General features: G+C 47.7%; 1 protein-coding gene across 1 annotated transcript in view; it reads left to right on the plus strand.

Moving 5' to 3' along the window:
• The window catches only part of LNPK (lunapark, ER junction formation factor), a 215,686-nt gene that overhangs the window by 28,274 nt on the left and 172,967 nt on the right, over nt 1-14,445 (plus strand). The window contains exon 2 of the mRNA XM_082261778.1: nt 10,486-10,527. Coding sequence (XP_082117904.1) covers nt 10,486-10,527 — 42 coding nt within the window. The remainder of the gene's footprint in view (nt 1-10,485; nt 10,528-14,445) is intronic.

Below are 14,445 nucleotides of genomic sequence, written 5' to 3' on the forward strand. Positions count from 1 at the left end.
TCCATTTATGTTGCCAATTTTTTGTCCTCTCGTGTGTCTCTCTCTCTCGTTCTCGTTCTCGTTCTCTCTCTCTCTCGTTCTCTCTCTCTCTCTCGTTCTCTCTCTCTCGTTCTCTCTCTCTCGTTCTCTCTCTCTCGTTCTCTCTCTCTCGTTCTCTCGTTCTCTCTCTCTCTCTCTCTCTCTCGTTCTCTCTCTCTCTCTCTCTCGTTCTCTCTCTCTCTCGTTCTCTCTCTCTCTCGTTCTCTCTCTCTCTCGTTCTCTCTCTCTCTCGTTCTCTCTCTCTCTCGTTCTCTCTCTCTCTCTCTCTCTCTCTCTCTCTCTCTCTCTCGTTCTCTCGCTCTCTCTCTCTCTCGTTCTCTCTCTCTCTCTCTCTCTCTCTCGTTCTCTCTCTCGTTCTCTCGTTCTCTCTCTCTCTCGTTCTCTCTCTCGTTCTCTCGTTCTCTCTCTCGTTCTCTCGTTCTCTCTCTCGTTCTCTCGTTCTCTCGTTCTCTCTCTCGTTCTCTCGTTCTCTCTCTCTCTCTCTCGTTCTCTCTCTCTCTCTCTCGTTCTCTCTCTCTCTCGTTCTCTCTCGTTCTCGTTCTCTCTCGTTCTCTCTCTCTCTCTCTCTCGTTCTCTCTCTCTCTCTCTCTCGTTCTCTCTCTCTCTCTCTCTCTCTCGTTCTCTCTCTCTCTCTCTCTCTCTCGTTCTCTCTCTCTCGTTCTCTCTCTCTCTCTCTCGTTCTCTCTCTCTCTCTCTCGTTCTCTCTCTCTCTCTCGTTCTCTCTCTCTCTCTCTCGTTCTCTCTCTCTCTCTCTCTCGTTCTCTCTCTCTCTCGTTCTCTCTCTCGTTCTCTCTCTCTCTCGTTCTCTCTCTCTCTCTCTCGTTCTCTCGTTCTCTCTCTCTCTCTCTCTCGTTCTCTCGTTCTCTCTCTCTCTCTCTCTCGTTCTCTCTCTCTCTCTCTCTCTCTCGTTCTCTCGTTCTCTCTCTCTCTCTCTCTCGTTCTCTCTCTCTCTCTCTCGTTCTCTCTCTCTCTCTCTCTCGTTCTCTCTCTCTCGTTCTCTCTCTCTCTCTCTCTCGTTCTCTCTCTCTCGTTCTCTCTCTCGTTCTCTCTCTCGTTCTCTCTCTCGTTCTCTCTCTCGTTCTCTCTCTCTCTCGTTCTCTCTCTCTCTCGTTCTCGTTCTCTCTCTCTCGTTCTCGTTCTCTCTCTCTCGTTCTCGTTCTCTCTCTCTCGTTCTCGTTCTCTCTCTCTCGTTCTCGTTCTCTCTCTCTCGTTCTCGTTCTCTCTCTCTCGTTCTCGTTCTCTCTCTCTCGTTCTCGTTCTCTCTCTCTCGTTCTCGTTCTCTCTCTCTCGTTCTCGTTCTCTCTCTCTCGTTCTCGTTCTCTCGTTCTCTCTCGCTCTCTCGTTCTCTCTCTCTCTCTCGTTCTCTCTCTCTCTCTCGTTCTCTCTCTCTCTCTCGTGCTCTCTCTCTCTCTCGTGCTCTCTCTCTCTCTCGTTCTCTCTCTCTCTCTCTCGTTCTCTCTCTCTCTCTCTCGTTCTCTCTCTCTCTCTCTCGTTCTCTCTCTCTCTCTCTCGTTCTCTCTCTCTCGTTCTCTCTCTCTAAATGTTACTGTAGGGAATGGGATTCAGTGCACACTGCAGCCTTGTACCATAGGGTTAATGTTAGTGACACTGTAGGGATTGGGAAGGATGCTGGGAATGGAAATCAGGAAGCATGCAGGCAGCCTTGTAAATTTTAATTGCAGATACAGGGCACTGGGCAGGTCAGGGTTAATGTGGTAACATCAATTACTCAGTGACAGTCAGTCAGTGTTAGTGTGGACTCGATCAGATTATACAGTGACAGACAGTCTCTCATAGTGGTGGTAGTAGGAGGCTGGAGGTGGACTAGTAGTAGCCTGGAAAGGAGCACAGCCGCATACATGCATTACTCACTCGTGCACTGCAGCCCGCCCCACACATTCAGTGAGTCTTGCTCTCCTCCCTAGTTTTTTCAATGGCACATTCAGGAAGCCAATCACGCCGTGAGTAGCGGAACCAATCAGGTGTGCAGGCACGCGTGATTGGTTCGCTGTGCAGCTAATCACGGCGTGATTGGCTTCCTGAATGTGCCATTGAAAAAACTAGGGAGGAGAGTAAGACTCACTGAATGTGTGGGGCGGGCTGCAGTGCACGAGTGAGTAATGTATGTATGCTCACCGCTGAAGTGTGTCCTGGCTTCCCCTGCCTAACACGGAAGTCTGAGTCCTCCTGTCCTCCTCCGAGTCCCTTCCCCCTGTAAATATCGTGACCTCGGCGATATGAATATCGCCTACGGCCACAGAACGATAGTCGATATCATATCGACTATCGTTCAGCCCTATTATTCGGCACAAAATTATTCGGCCTTTTGACTTATTCGGCCGAACACCGAAAGTGCTATTTTTTCTACATTCGGTGCATCCCTAATAAATATATATATATATTATAATAAAATCTATATTGGCGGTCATTTTTGTAGGGCTCTGGCCATGATCATCTGCTCTTTTTGTGCAAGGAGGAATAGGACACCGGTCCTGCTGATGGGTTGGGTCTTCTACAGCTCTCTCCATCTTTTAAAATAACTGCCTGTCTCCGCGGTTCTCCTCCATGCTCTTGTGCTGGGAGACGCAGTAAACCTTCTGTCAATGGCACATTTTGATGTGCCATCCTGGAAGAGTTGGACTGCCTGTGCAACCTCTATAGGGTCCAGGTATTGCCCCATCCTTCCAGTAGTGACACTAACCCTATCCAAGTGCAAAACTAGTGAAAAACAGGATGAGCAGGGAAAAATGTGATTTGCCTCCACCAGTAAAACCGTTCCTGTTTTTGGAGGTCGTCTCATTATTGCCCTTCTAGTGCACCTGTTTTTAATCTCTACACCAAAGAAGCTGAAACTGATTAACAACCCCCTCTGCTAATTGACCATATTTTTATCCCAGAAGTTTAATTGGCTTGCTGCTATACTCTGGTTAAGTGTTTCTTTTAATTTTTTTCAGCAGTGTTTAGATTTATGTATGTTGAAAGCCTCTTACACAGGCTTTTGATGGAGAGACTCTACGTGGCCATTGAAAATACATTTCTCTATCGCTCATTGACAGACGTAGTCCTCGGTGATACAGCACCTTCGGGTTATGTTGCCTCCACAGGAGCAGGACTAGACAGGAAATTAAAATGCTCTGGCCACACCCTAGGGGCAGTCCCAGAGGGTATATCCTCTCTCTCTCTCTCTGCCTCAGCAAATCAGTTATTTTCTGTCTAGTTAGGAGTAAGGACCTAGATACCTTGCTGGGATCTTCGGTCCTGGCAAGATTTTTTTTCTTAAAAAGATTTTTTAGACCGCTTTTTTCTCCAGTGTTCCTGTGAGATCTTCAAGCAAGAAAGCTGAACTGGGCGACGGGCTGGATGTTGAGATCCGGTGGTCACCCCAGTTCAGCCTACGAGCGCGTGCAGGCCATAGGTCCGCGCTGGGTCGGCCGCGACAAAGTCCCATTAAGGGACTGACCCCACGAGTTAAACGTCTCGCTGAAACGCCAAAGACCATGAGTCACGGCGTCCGTATTGGTCGACAGCCCTCCCGCCCCGGTGGAGAGGGGTACTGTCAGGAGTTGGTGCCCGCCTGGTTCCGGTATGGTGAGTAGTATGTTCCCCCTTTTCCCCCTGACGGGTCTTGTGGTGAACGCGGGCCCCTCTCTGTATGGTAAGATAGTCCCCCTCTATCCTATAACATGGCACAGATCCCCCTACTTTGAGTGTGATTTTATGTGCAAAAAGCCAGGAGGCTTGGTTTGGGAGCTAACAATCTAATTGTATACATGTTTAAAAGATTGTAATCAGTGGCAGTCTGGGAATCTTACTGTGATAAGAATAAGGTACCTACCAGTCAGAAGCCACGGACATGTAGACTGCCTTCCTAGTCAAATCTCCAGCTATAGCAGGCCTTCCGAACGGCCATGAGGTCCGCCAGGGCCGGTACCGCCAACCACGCCAAAAATCCCCATGCAGAGATAGTGTTGTGTGCCCTGCAGCACACCGCTATTCGGTACAGGCCGCCGCCATTTTTTTTGCTGGATTGCACGAGCCGCCATTTTGGCGTAGCCTCGTGTCTCCAGCATGGGGGCGGCCATGTTTGATGTGATCCAAACACCTCGTGGAGCTAGGGGAGGCGCCGGAAGGCGTGCAGAGGGGCGGAGCCGCCTCCTTTCTTCCTGGGCAGCCAGCCAAAAGACTTCCTGTTTGTCAAGACAGCGCTGTAACCTGTTGCAGTTAAACTCTGAGCATCTAGTGGTGAGCCTGGGGGTCTATCTCTCTCTCTCTCTCGATCGATAGGGATCCCTAGCAGGTAACACTAAGGGGCTTTTGTGGCGCTGGGGGTCTGTGAAAAAAAAAAAAAAAAAAAAAAAAAAAGTTTTTTATTTTTGAATTATATTATCCGGGAAGTTACTGGAATAATCATGGACCCTGCCACACAAATTCCCCCACCTGTTTCCCTCGAGGGGGCCACGGGACCCGCCGGTGCACAGAGTGTAGAGGCATTTACAGCAATTTTGGAGTCTATGGTGGCTCGGGTGGAGGCGGCCTGTCAGGGACGAGGGTCAAGGAAGCGACCCCCGCCTACCCCTATATTATCTGACACCTCTGACTCAGAGATGGTCACTGCAGTTGCAGGTCCTTCTGCAAGGGCTGTTACCTCAGGTAAAGCTCCCTCAGACAGTGAGGAGGACGTTTTCTTCTCCCGCTATAATTCAGGAAGAAGCATTGGTGGACGCACTAGTTGTGGCAGTGCAGGAAACCTTAAAACTTGAGGTTTTACCGGCAGAAGCAACTGATACAGAGATTCCTTTTGGTACTAACAAGCCCATCAAAACGGTGAAGGTTTTTCCTGTACCCAAGTGTTTTGGTAATAAGATTAAAGGAGAATGGGAGCATTCTAAACGTACCTTTACTATTTCCAAGCGTATTGCTAGACGCTATCCGTTTGAGGAATCCATCATTAAGAAATGGACGGTACCACCAGTGGTGGATCCACCTATTTCCAGGCTGAATAAAGCCACGGTTATCCCAGTGGAGGACACTTCGTCCTTTAAGGATCTGGTTGATCGAAAGATGGAAGCAGAGTCCCGCACCATCTTCTCTCTGATAGGGTCAGCATTTAGACCAGTAATTGTTATTGGTCTAGTTTCCCAGACACTTACGGAATGGGCGAGATTGGTACGCCAAGACCTTAGGGGAAAAGATATTTCCCAGGAAACATCTGATTTGATGGAACAGATTATACAAGGGCTACAGTTTATCTGTGACGCAGCCTTGGACACTACTCCCCTATTAGGGCATGCATCTATGTCAGCGGTAATCCTCAGACGTGTGCTGTGGTTAAAATGCTGGTCAGCTGACCTAGGTTCCAAAAAGACCTTGACGAATCTCCCCTTTCAGGGGAATCGTCTATTTGGGGCCACCCTAGATGAAATCATTAAGGATGCCACTGGGGGCAAGAGCACTTTTTTGCCACAGGCTGCTAAAGCTAAGGGACCTCGCTTTACCGCCCATAAAGGGTTCGCACGCCCGGCTGGAACAAGTGGGAAAGGCAAGACTCCTCCAGGAGGGTTCAAGAAAGGCTGGTCGGACAAACAGAGGATCAACTCAGCCAAACCCGAAGCAAAGGAGTACACAGCCTGAAGGTGCGCCCCCACCCGGTTTGAGGGTGGGGGACGTTTTCACCGGTATTCAGGACTTTAGATCGAGCATCAACTACTACTACCGGTGCGATTCTTCCCTTCCAACATTTAAGTACTACAGGGAGCGGTAGTCACCGTTCCCTGAATAGATCTTTTCCTTTACCTTTTCCTAAGATTAGTCTCAATTCCCCACAGGAATCTGATCTGGTTGACCAGACAGGCCAAGAAGCCTCTAGCCGGGTGACTTCGGTCCCTGAGGTTCAACCAGAAAAGATCACCCTTCCTGATAGCAATCAGGTATCTGATAAATGTGTGGGAACAGAAAACGACCAGACTTTCTCGGATGGTCGGGGCCAGATAGCTCTAGGGACACCTGGTTCAGATCCAGTCAGCACCAGTGGTCCTAGAAATTCTAGGCTGGCCTCGTCAAGCCGGCCTGGCCGACTTGGACAGGCTAGTCGCAGACGTTCCGTGGGAACTTCATCTCAGGGAGTGTCTGTGGTCTCAAGGACCAATTTACCATCGTGCTTTACAGTCGCTGGTTTTAATGGCCTGGCCATTGAGACCCAAGTACTGAAGGACAGAGGTTTGTCAGCTTCAGTCATTCCTACCCTTATTAAAGCAAGGAAAGCGACTTCCAGCAAGGTCTATTATCACACTTGGAAGACTTATATTTAGAGGTGCACCGAAATTTCGGCCACCGATAATTTCGGCCGAAAATGTGAGTATCCAATTTCGGCCGATAGGGGGTTAAGGATGCCGAAAATGTATGCTGATATCAGTTAAAAGTGAGTCCTTCACTTCCCTGTCATTTGCGGGTATGTGTGCTGCTGACTGCTGCGATCCTATGCTGGTTACACTGGGGCTTCATTGTGAGCTACAGTGGTCGCTAGACGGCTCGGGGGAGAGGGACTTATAATGCAAAGGATCTTATCCTCCTCCGTGCCTAATGCTGAATCGTTGCACCCACCTCCTCCCTTCCATGTGCCGTTCGCTGTAGAAGAAGGTAATGTGGATGTCTGCTGCTGTAGCGTCTAGTTAGAACGGATTATAAATCACAGCCTAGAGTCAGTCTCTCTCTCTCTCTCTCTCTGAAATGGAATGTTACAAAGTGTTTCTGCAGTCAAAACGTAACATTCTCTCTCTCTCTCTCTCTCTCTCTCTCTCAGAAACACTTTGTAACAGTCTCTCTCTCTTGTTAAGATTTGACTTCAGATACACATTGTATACACTTTGTAACATACACATCAAATCTGTGAAAAAGGCACTGTATGTTAAAGCCTTACTCCAACAAAACCTTATTACTTGTACAAAAAGGAGTAAGTAATTAAAAAACTGCCCACTCACCCAGCGCTAGCTTAAAGCTGACAAATAAGATAGCAGCTGCTATAAATAGAATAAATTTAAAACAAGGTGTGAATATAGCTCTGAGGGGCATCCTAATCACACTAACAGCGCTCCAATGAATTCTTAAGGAGAATCGTATACGACCACTACAATACATATATAAAATACTGAATGTATTTTATATATGTATTGTAGTGGTTGTATACGATTCTCCTTAAGAATTCATTGGAGCGCTGCTAGTGTGATTAGGATGCCCCTCAGAGCTATATTCACACCTTGTTTTAAAACCTTATTACTGTTGGGGAAATTTCCCTGACTTTCTGTCCTGGTGACATACACAGAGCCGTAGTAGTGACATCACTGGGAGGCGGCATTTTTGAAAGGAAGGGGACGGGAGGAGCAGAGAGGTGCTGACAAGTAAGGACATTGCATCATTGAGGTGGGGGGGCTGAGGTGAGGTTACCAATGGTATTTGTATTATGAAGCATGAGGGGGCTAATGTATTGTCACTGCTGGTCACTGATGCATTAGTGACCGACCAGTGGCACTTAATTAACCCCTTTGTGCTGCATTAGTGCAACCAGTATCAGTGCAACCAGTGTTAATTAACACTGATACTGGTTGTACTAATGCAGCACAAAGGGGTTAATTAACTGCCACTGGTCAGTCACTAATGCATCAGTGACCAGCAGTGACAATACATTAACCCCCTCATGCTGCATAATACAAATATCATTGGTAATTAAATTAACCACTTGCCAACCCATCACAGTACATATACTGCATACTAGCTACAGGTGTACATCGCTGCCTGTTTCTGTCGTATGCCCCTGTTCTATCTATTTTAAAATAATTTGGGGGGAAAAAGTCATTTTCGGTTTCGGTTTTCGGCCAAGGGCTTCCTGCATTTTCGGTTTCGGTTTGGTCCAGAATTTTCATTTCGGTGCATCCCTACTTATATTGCGTGGTGCGAATCCTTAGGATTTCCTCCACGTACCTATTCGGTGACTCGAATATTGGCTTTTTTGCAACAAGGGGTTGAGCAGAAGCTAGCCTTGAGCACCATCAAGGGTCAAGTTTCAGCATTAGCAATCTTCTTTCAGAAACCTTTAGCTACCAAGTCCTTGGTGCGGAATTTCATCCAGGGGGTGCGGCACCTGGCTCCACCACTCCGCGCACCCTTACCGCCCTGGGATCTTAATTTAGTTTTGTCGGTTCTACAGAAACCTCCCTTTGAAAACATCAGGGAGATTCCCTTGTTTACTTTATCCCAGAAGGTGGCCTTCTTGGTGGCTATCACTTCTGCTCGCAGGGTGTCAGAACTGGCTGCATTATCATGCCAGTCCCCATACCTAGTGATTCATAGGGATAAGGTAGTACTTCATCCTAAGCCATCCTTTCTTCCTAAGGTGGTTTCAGATTTTCATCTGAATGAAGATATTGTACTACCTTCCTTGTGTCCTCAGCCCAAGCATCATCGGGAACATGCGTTGCATTCCTTGGATGTGGTTCGGGCAATCAGAGTATACCTGAAAGCTACGGAATCATTCCGTAAGACGGATTCACTTTTTGTGATCACGGATGGCCCCAGAAAGGGTTTGCCTGCATCTGCCGCGACCATTGCCAAATGGATTAGACAGGCGGTGGTACAGGCTTATTCTATTAAGGGTCAGAGTCCTCCGTTCCCTGTTAGGGCGCACTCCACTCGAGCGCTCAGTACTTCCTGGGCCTTTCGCCATCAGGCGTCAGTGGTCCAGGTATGTAAGGCGGCCACCTGGTCGTCGGTACATACCTTTACAAAATTCTATAAAATTGATGTGACTGCATCGGCGGATGCCTCATTTGGCCGCAAGGTTTTGCAGGCCGCAATTTGAGGAGACCGGTGGTCTACCTCGAGAGTTTTTTTCTGTTTGAAAAATTTCTTTTTTGTTGAGTCTCCTCATTAAGGATGAGCATTGTAAACTTCTAGTTGGCACCGGTTGGGCCTTCTAGATTGGGATTTGATTTCCATTTTCCCACCGCTCAGTTGTGATACTGCTCTGGGACGTCCCGAAGGTGCTGTATCACCGAGGACTACGTCTGTCAATGAGCGATAGAGAAAAATGGATTTTTGTAAAATCTTACCGTAAAATCCTTTTTCTCTTAGCTCATTGACAGCCGTAGTCCCCGGCCCTCTGTTTTGGAGTTGGGTTGGGTTAAAATCTCTAAAGACTGCTTTTTGACATAACTGATTTGCTGAGGCAGAGAGAGAGGGGATATACCCTCTGGGACTGCCCCTAGGGTGTGGCCAGAGCATTTTAATTTCCTCTCTAGTCATGCTCCTGTGGAGGCAACATAACCCGAAGGTGCTGTATCACCGAGGACTACGTCTGTCAATGAGCTAAGAGAAAAGGATTTTACGGTAAGATTTTACAAAAATCCATTTTTTTCTGGCAGAGTTCACTGTTGTCACCATCCGGAAACCTGCCCTGAAAAATGCCATGTAGCCAGCGCCAGAGTACAAACATGCAGACAGGACTGCAAGGGCTGAAAGGATGCAAAGCACTAAGGCTGGCCATACATGGATCGAATTTCGAAATAATTTTCTTTGGAAACCTTATCTAAGAATTTTTCCTTTGAATTTCACACCATTAGCAACAACCGATTTTCGTGCAGTGATCGGGCATGTTGTAAATTTTTTTGAAAGAAGGATTTTCTAATCAATGGGAGAATTGTGCGAGAAATCGAATTGCTTTTCTTGCACTCATGCACATTTTTTTTTTTTCAAACTCCTGGAATGTAAAGAAGATTCCAAGCCACATTTTAAAATCCATGGTGGCACTATCAAATCATGAAGCACATGAAATTTCTGATTTTCAAAAGAATATTCTTTCGAAATTCGACCCATGTATGGCCTGCCTAAGGAAATTAAGCCTTGTGCAACTAAAGATTCTAGTTGCTGCAAAATAAAATCAGTGTGTGTGTTGCCAGAGTAACTCATATGGCTGGTTTGCCATCTGCTTGGATGGTAGAGCCTGTTCAGTAATGCCACCTGCACATTGACCTCTTAGCCCATGTGCATCCAGCCCCTGCGTTTGTGTGCCCTGGAGGAAGAGCTTGTCTGTAAAAAAACTATAGTAGGTGACATATACAGTGGCTAGACAAAGATAGTCTGCACTCCGCATGTAGGACCCTAAATACGAGTAGCACTTGGTATGCCATTTGGTCCAATACAGCTGCAGCTTTTGTCTGCCACAGACTGCAGGCAGAGGGACTGGATGCTGCACCTGTGCCATCCTGGTGGCACTAAAACACTGAGACTGGACACATAGGCTCAATGCCCAGTGTGCATGTGGCCTAAGGAGGGGGGGTTAAAATATGTCTATTTTATTTTCGTTCTCTGTGTGTGGTAGTCACTTTTTTATTTTTTTTTTTTCCCTCTTTTGAGCAAATTTCTACTTTTATTGACTTTCCATTTTACCATTAACAGGCAAAGCCCTCCACGGTTGAAGTTTTGGAAAAAATGGAAAAGGTACGCTTTCTTTTCACTGAAAATCCATTATAGAATAGATGTGCTAAATTGATTTCTCATACTGGAATATAATTTGTGTTAAATTTGGTTTTTCACTTTTATTACAAACCTTTAAAACTCCAGGCCGCTAAAATATTATCCCTTTCAATGGGGCAGTGATGGTGAACCTTGGCACCCCCAATGTTTTGGAACTACATTTCCCATGATGCTCATGCACTCTGCAGTGTAGTTGAGCATCATAGGAAATGTAGTTCCAAAATATCTGGGGTGCCAATGTTGGCCATCAGTGGTCCAGGGGAACAAAAAAATTTACTAGATAAAGCAAATTAATGCAGATCTAAAGTTCTGCTGTAACAAACAGTGACCAAGCAGGCAGGCTTTTATTGCAGATGAGACATGCAATGTCTCAATAAAATTCCTCTGCCTGCTTGCTGCCTTCTCTGGCACTGTAAACTGAGCTGTGCATGTGCAGCTCTGCTTACAGCACCAGGCTGGTCTGTGTGCCAGAAAGACCCCCCCCCCACCTTTTAGTGATTTAATGCAAGAAGAAATACAAATTGTATATTAAAAAAAAAAAAAAAAAACCTCTCCCCGATTAAATCCAGGCCCTAACACATGTGCTGTTCTCGGTATGGCATGTGCATTTAGCACAAGATAGCAGGATGTCATTGAAGTCAAACTGATCTGTTTACTTTTTTAAATCGTTGACTTGGAGAGCACCGAAGATATTGGATCAGTATCCATAACCGGAACCATGTTTTATAGAAACAAAAGTAAGCCATGTCAATCTCCATACTTGCAAAGCACACATTTTATTTACTTTGTGATTGGCCATGTATTATTTAGAGGATAAGAAAGTTTGCGCTCTAAGGTAACAGATTTACATTGCTTAAAGAGAAAGTGGTTGTAAACCCTTACATATATACCCAGTGAAGTGACTGGCCTCAGGCGATGCACAGAGATGAAACCAAACTCCTACATAAGTTGTACATTTTTATCTATTGTCTTCTCAAAGAACAAAATTTATACACCGTGTCTGAGCTGTTAAAGCAGACGGGAGCTGAAATTACACTCTGCAGAGCTTAGTGACAGCTGATTGGAGGGAAGGGACAGACCCCCCCCCCCCCCTTCACACAGGAACAGGACTGAGGCTGTCAATCAGCTGGAGCTCCCTCCCCATCACCATTTTTCTCTTTGGGTCAAGAAAACTTGTCAGAAGTGGTTCATGCTGATAGCAGAGGAACAAGGTAGCAGACAAATGTGACACTTAGTGCTGTTAACTGTGACCTGTGACAGGTACACACTATAGAGGGATATGCTTTAATATTTAATGTCTGAGGTTTACAACCACTTTATTTTAGCGGGTAAAATAAGTATCTAACACGATGCCATGTCGCGTCAAGTAAATATATTTCTAAAGGTGGTGTTGACATTAAATTTCTTTCATTCTTTCATTCATTGATGGACACAGCTCCTGATCATCTTGACCATTGGGGGGGGGAAGATATACTGCCCCCTGCAGGAGTAGGACATTAGGCAGAAAAATAAGTTGGCTATGCCTATTGGCAGTCCCAGGAGGTATACCCCCCTCCCTATAGGTACTCAGTTTTTCTTTCTGCCTAGTCAGGGGTAAGGACCTAGTTCCTTGCTGGGATCTCTGGCCCTGGCAATTTTGTCTTTTTTTAGATGGATTTTATTTTTGTTCCTGCGAGATCTACATCAACTGTCAGACTGGGCACGACGGGCTGGATAATCTAGATCCAGTGGTCACCTCAGTCTGGCCAGCGAGCACGCCCAAACCTCAGCTCTGCGCTAGGTGGGCCGCGACATAGCCCCACCAGAGGGAGGCTGGCCTGCGAGTTAAAAGGTCGCACAGGACCGGTTCTCTGGCTGTTTTGCAGCATTCCTCCTGGCCGACAGTCTCCCCATTTAGATGGTGAGGAAGTTCTGTCTGGAGTGGTGCCCGCCTGGTTCCTGGTACGGTGAGTAGCTATCCCCCTCTCTACCCCTGGAGGGTTTTGGGGTGGACGTTGGCCCCTCCCTGGGATGATGGCCCCCCCCCAGGTACTCCTCATTCCTATTAGGCTCCTCTTGTCTGATGGTCTTGTGGGTCATCTATCCCCACCCCTCTCTGCCCCCCATTCCCCCCTCCCCCACCTATACTGGGGTTGTATGTTGGTCTGACTTCCTCCTGGAGCTGGGGCAGGGTGCTGTACTGGCAATTGGCTATGGGGGGGCTGTACCTGGTAAGGGGCTCCTGCCACGTCCCCCCTTCTTGCTCTGTCTTGCGTGGCCCAGAGATCCCTCCTGGGTCCCTGGGAGCCTCGTGGAGCCGCCATTTTGTTGTAGTCTCTTTTCTGTATAGGCTGACGGCCATGTTTGTGTAGCCGCGGTGGCCATTTTGCGCTCAGCAGTGAATTCAATGGCAGCCATCACTGTGGAGCCTTCTGGGCGTCAATTTTAGCTGTGGGAGCCCCTCCTTATCCCCTGGTGCTGACTCCCGGGCCCTGCACATGGCATGCTTTGATCCTGGTGCTGCCGGTGACTGTCTGGTTGGGTCCTCTCTCTGTGCTGCAGGATCAGGGGGTGCTCTGTGGCTGGCAACCGGGTGGTGTTACCAGCTCGGTGGGGGTGTCCCTTAGCAATGTTTTTTTTTTTTTTTCGTAGTCCTTGGAGCCCATTTCCCCACCTGGCCCCCCCCCCCCCCCCCAAACCTGCAGGGCGTTCTGGGTCCCAACCATCCATTGATGCACTAACGGCGGTCCTGGAGTCTTTTTTTTTTTTTTTTTTTTTCCTGGTGGAGGTAACTTATGGGCTACGGGGTAGTAAAAAGCGCCCCCCCCCGCCTTCCCCTGATTTATCTTACTCATCAGATTCTGAATCTCATCTGTGGGGTCTGTGGCCACGTGCCCTGAGTTCTCAGATAGTGAGGACTCCTGTAGCCACGCACGAAAAGGCACTGGTGAAAGCACTGATTGATTGTGTCTCTGCGTGACAAGAGTGGGAACATCAAGAAGTGGCCTGTTCCATTGGTGGTGAATCCCCCGGTTTCCAGGTTGAATAGGGCAAACATGATTCTGGGCAAACATGATTCTGGTAGAAAGATTCGGCTGAGGCCTGCAGTATGCAGTATGTTCACTGTGACCGGCTCAGCATTCAGACCGGTCTTCTCCATTGCCCTGGTGTCACAAACGCTGACCGAGTGGGCTAATCTGTTACGCCGTGACCTGGAGGGTGAGCAGCTCCCCCCTGCCTTTGCGGAGCTGGCGGACCAGTTGGTCCAGGGGCTGCAGTTTATCTGTGCCTCTTTGGATTGGTCTCCCCTGCTTTCTAAACTGTCTTGTTTCGGCAGTGGGCCTTAGGTGTGTTTTGTGGCTCAAATGTTAGTCTGCGGACCAAAAAAAATCCTTAACTGATCTTCCTTTTCAAGGTGATCGCCTTTTTGAAACTACCCTGGTTGACCTTATTAAGAGTCTCTCAGCTGGGAAGAGCACCTTTCTTCCGCAGGCTAGTAGACGTGGCCCTTCCTCGGTTTACAGGAAGTTTTTTCATCCCTCAGGCCTCTTCGAGAGGATCCAATCGAACTTGGTCTGGCAAGCCCAAAGCAGATTTCTCCAGACCCGCAGACAAGGCTCCTGCATGAAGGTGCACCCTCACCCATGCCTGGGGTGGGGGGACGTCTTCGCTGGTTTCCAGACCAGTGGATCTCCTAGGTGCAAGACAAGTGAGTCCACAAAGTGATACGGTCCGGCTACAAGATCGAGTTTCTTTCTTACCCTCCGGAGAGGTTCTTTCCTTCCAATGTGTGTTTGTCCCTGGACCGATTACAAGCCCTCTTCTGGGGGTGCAAGACCTGTTACTTCAAGGGGTATTTGTTCTGGAAAGTTTTCAGGAGTTTTGGTCAAATTCTGGATCTCC

This window comes from Pelophylax lessonae (assembly GCF_965119305.1).
Source record: "Pelophylax lessonae genome assembly, chromosome: 6".
Classification (NCBI taxonomy): domain Eukaryota; kingdom Metazoa; phylum Chordata; class Amphibia; order Anura; family Ranidae; genus Pelophylax; species Pelophylax lessonae.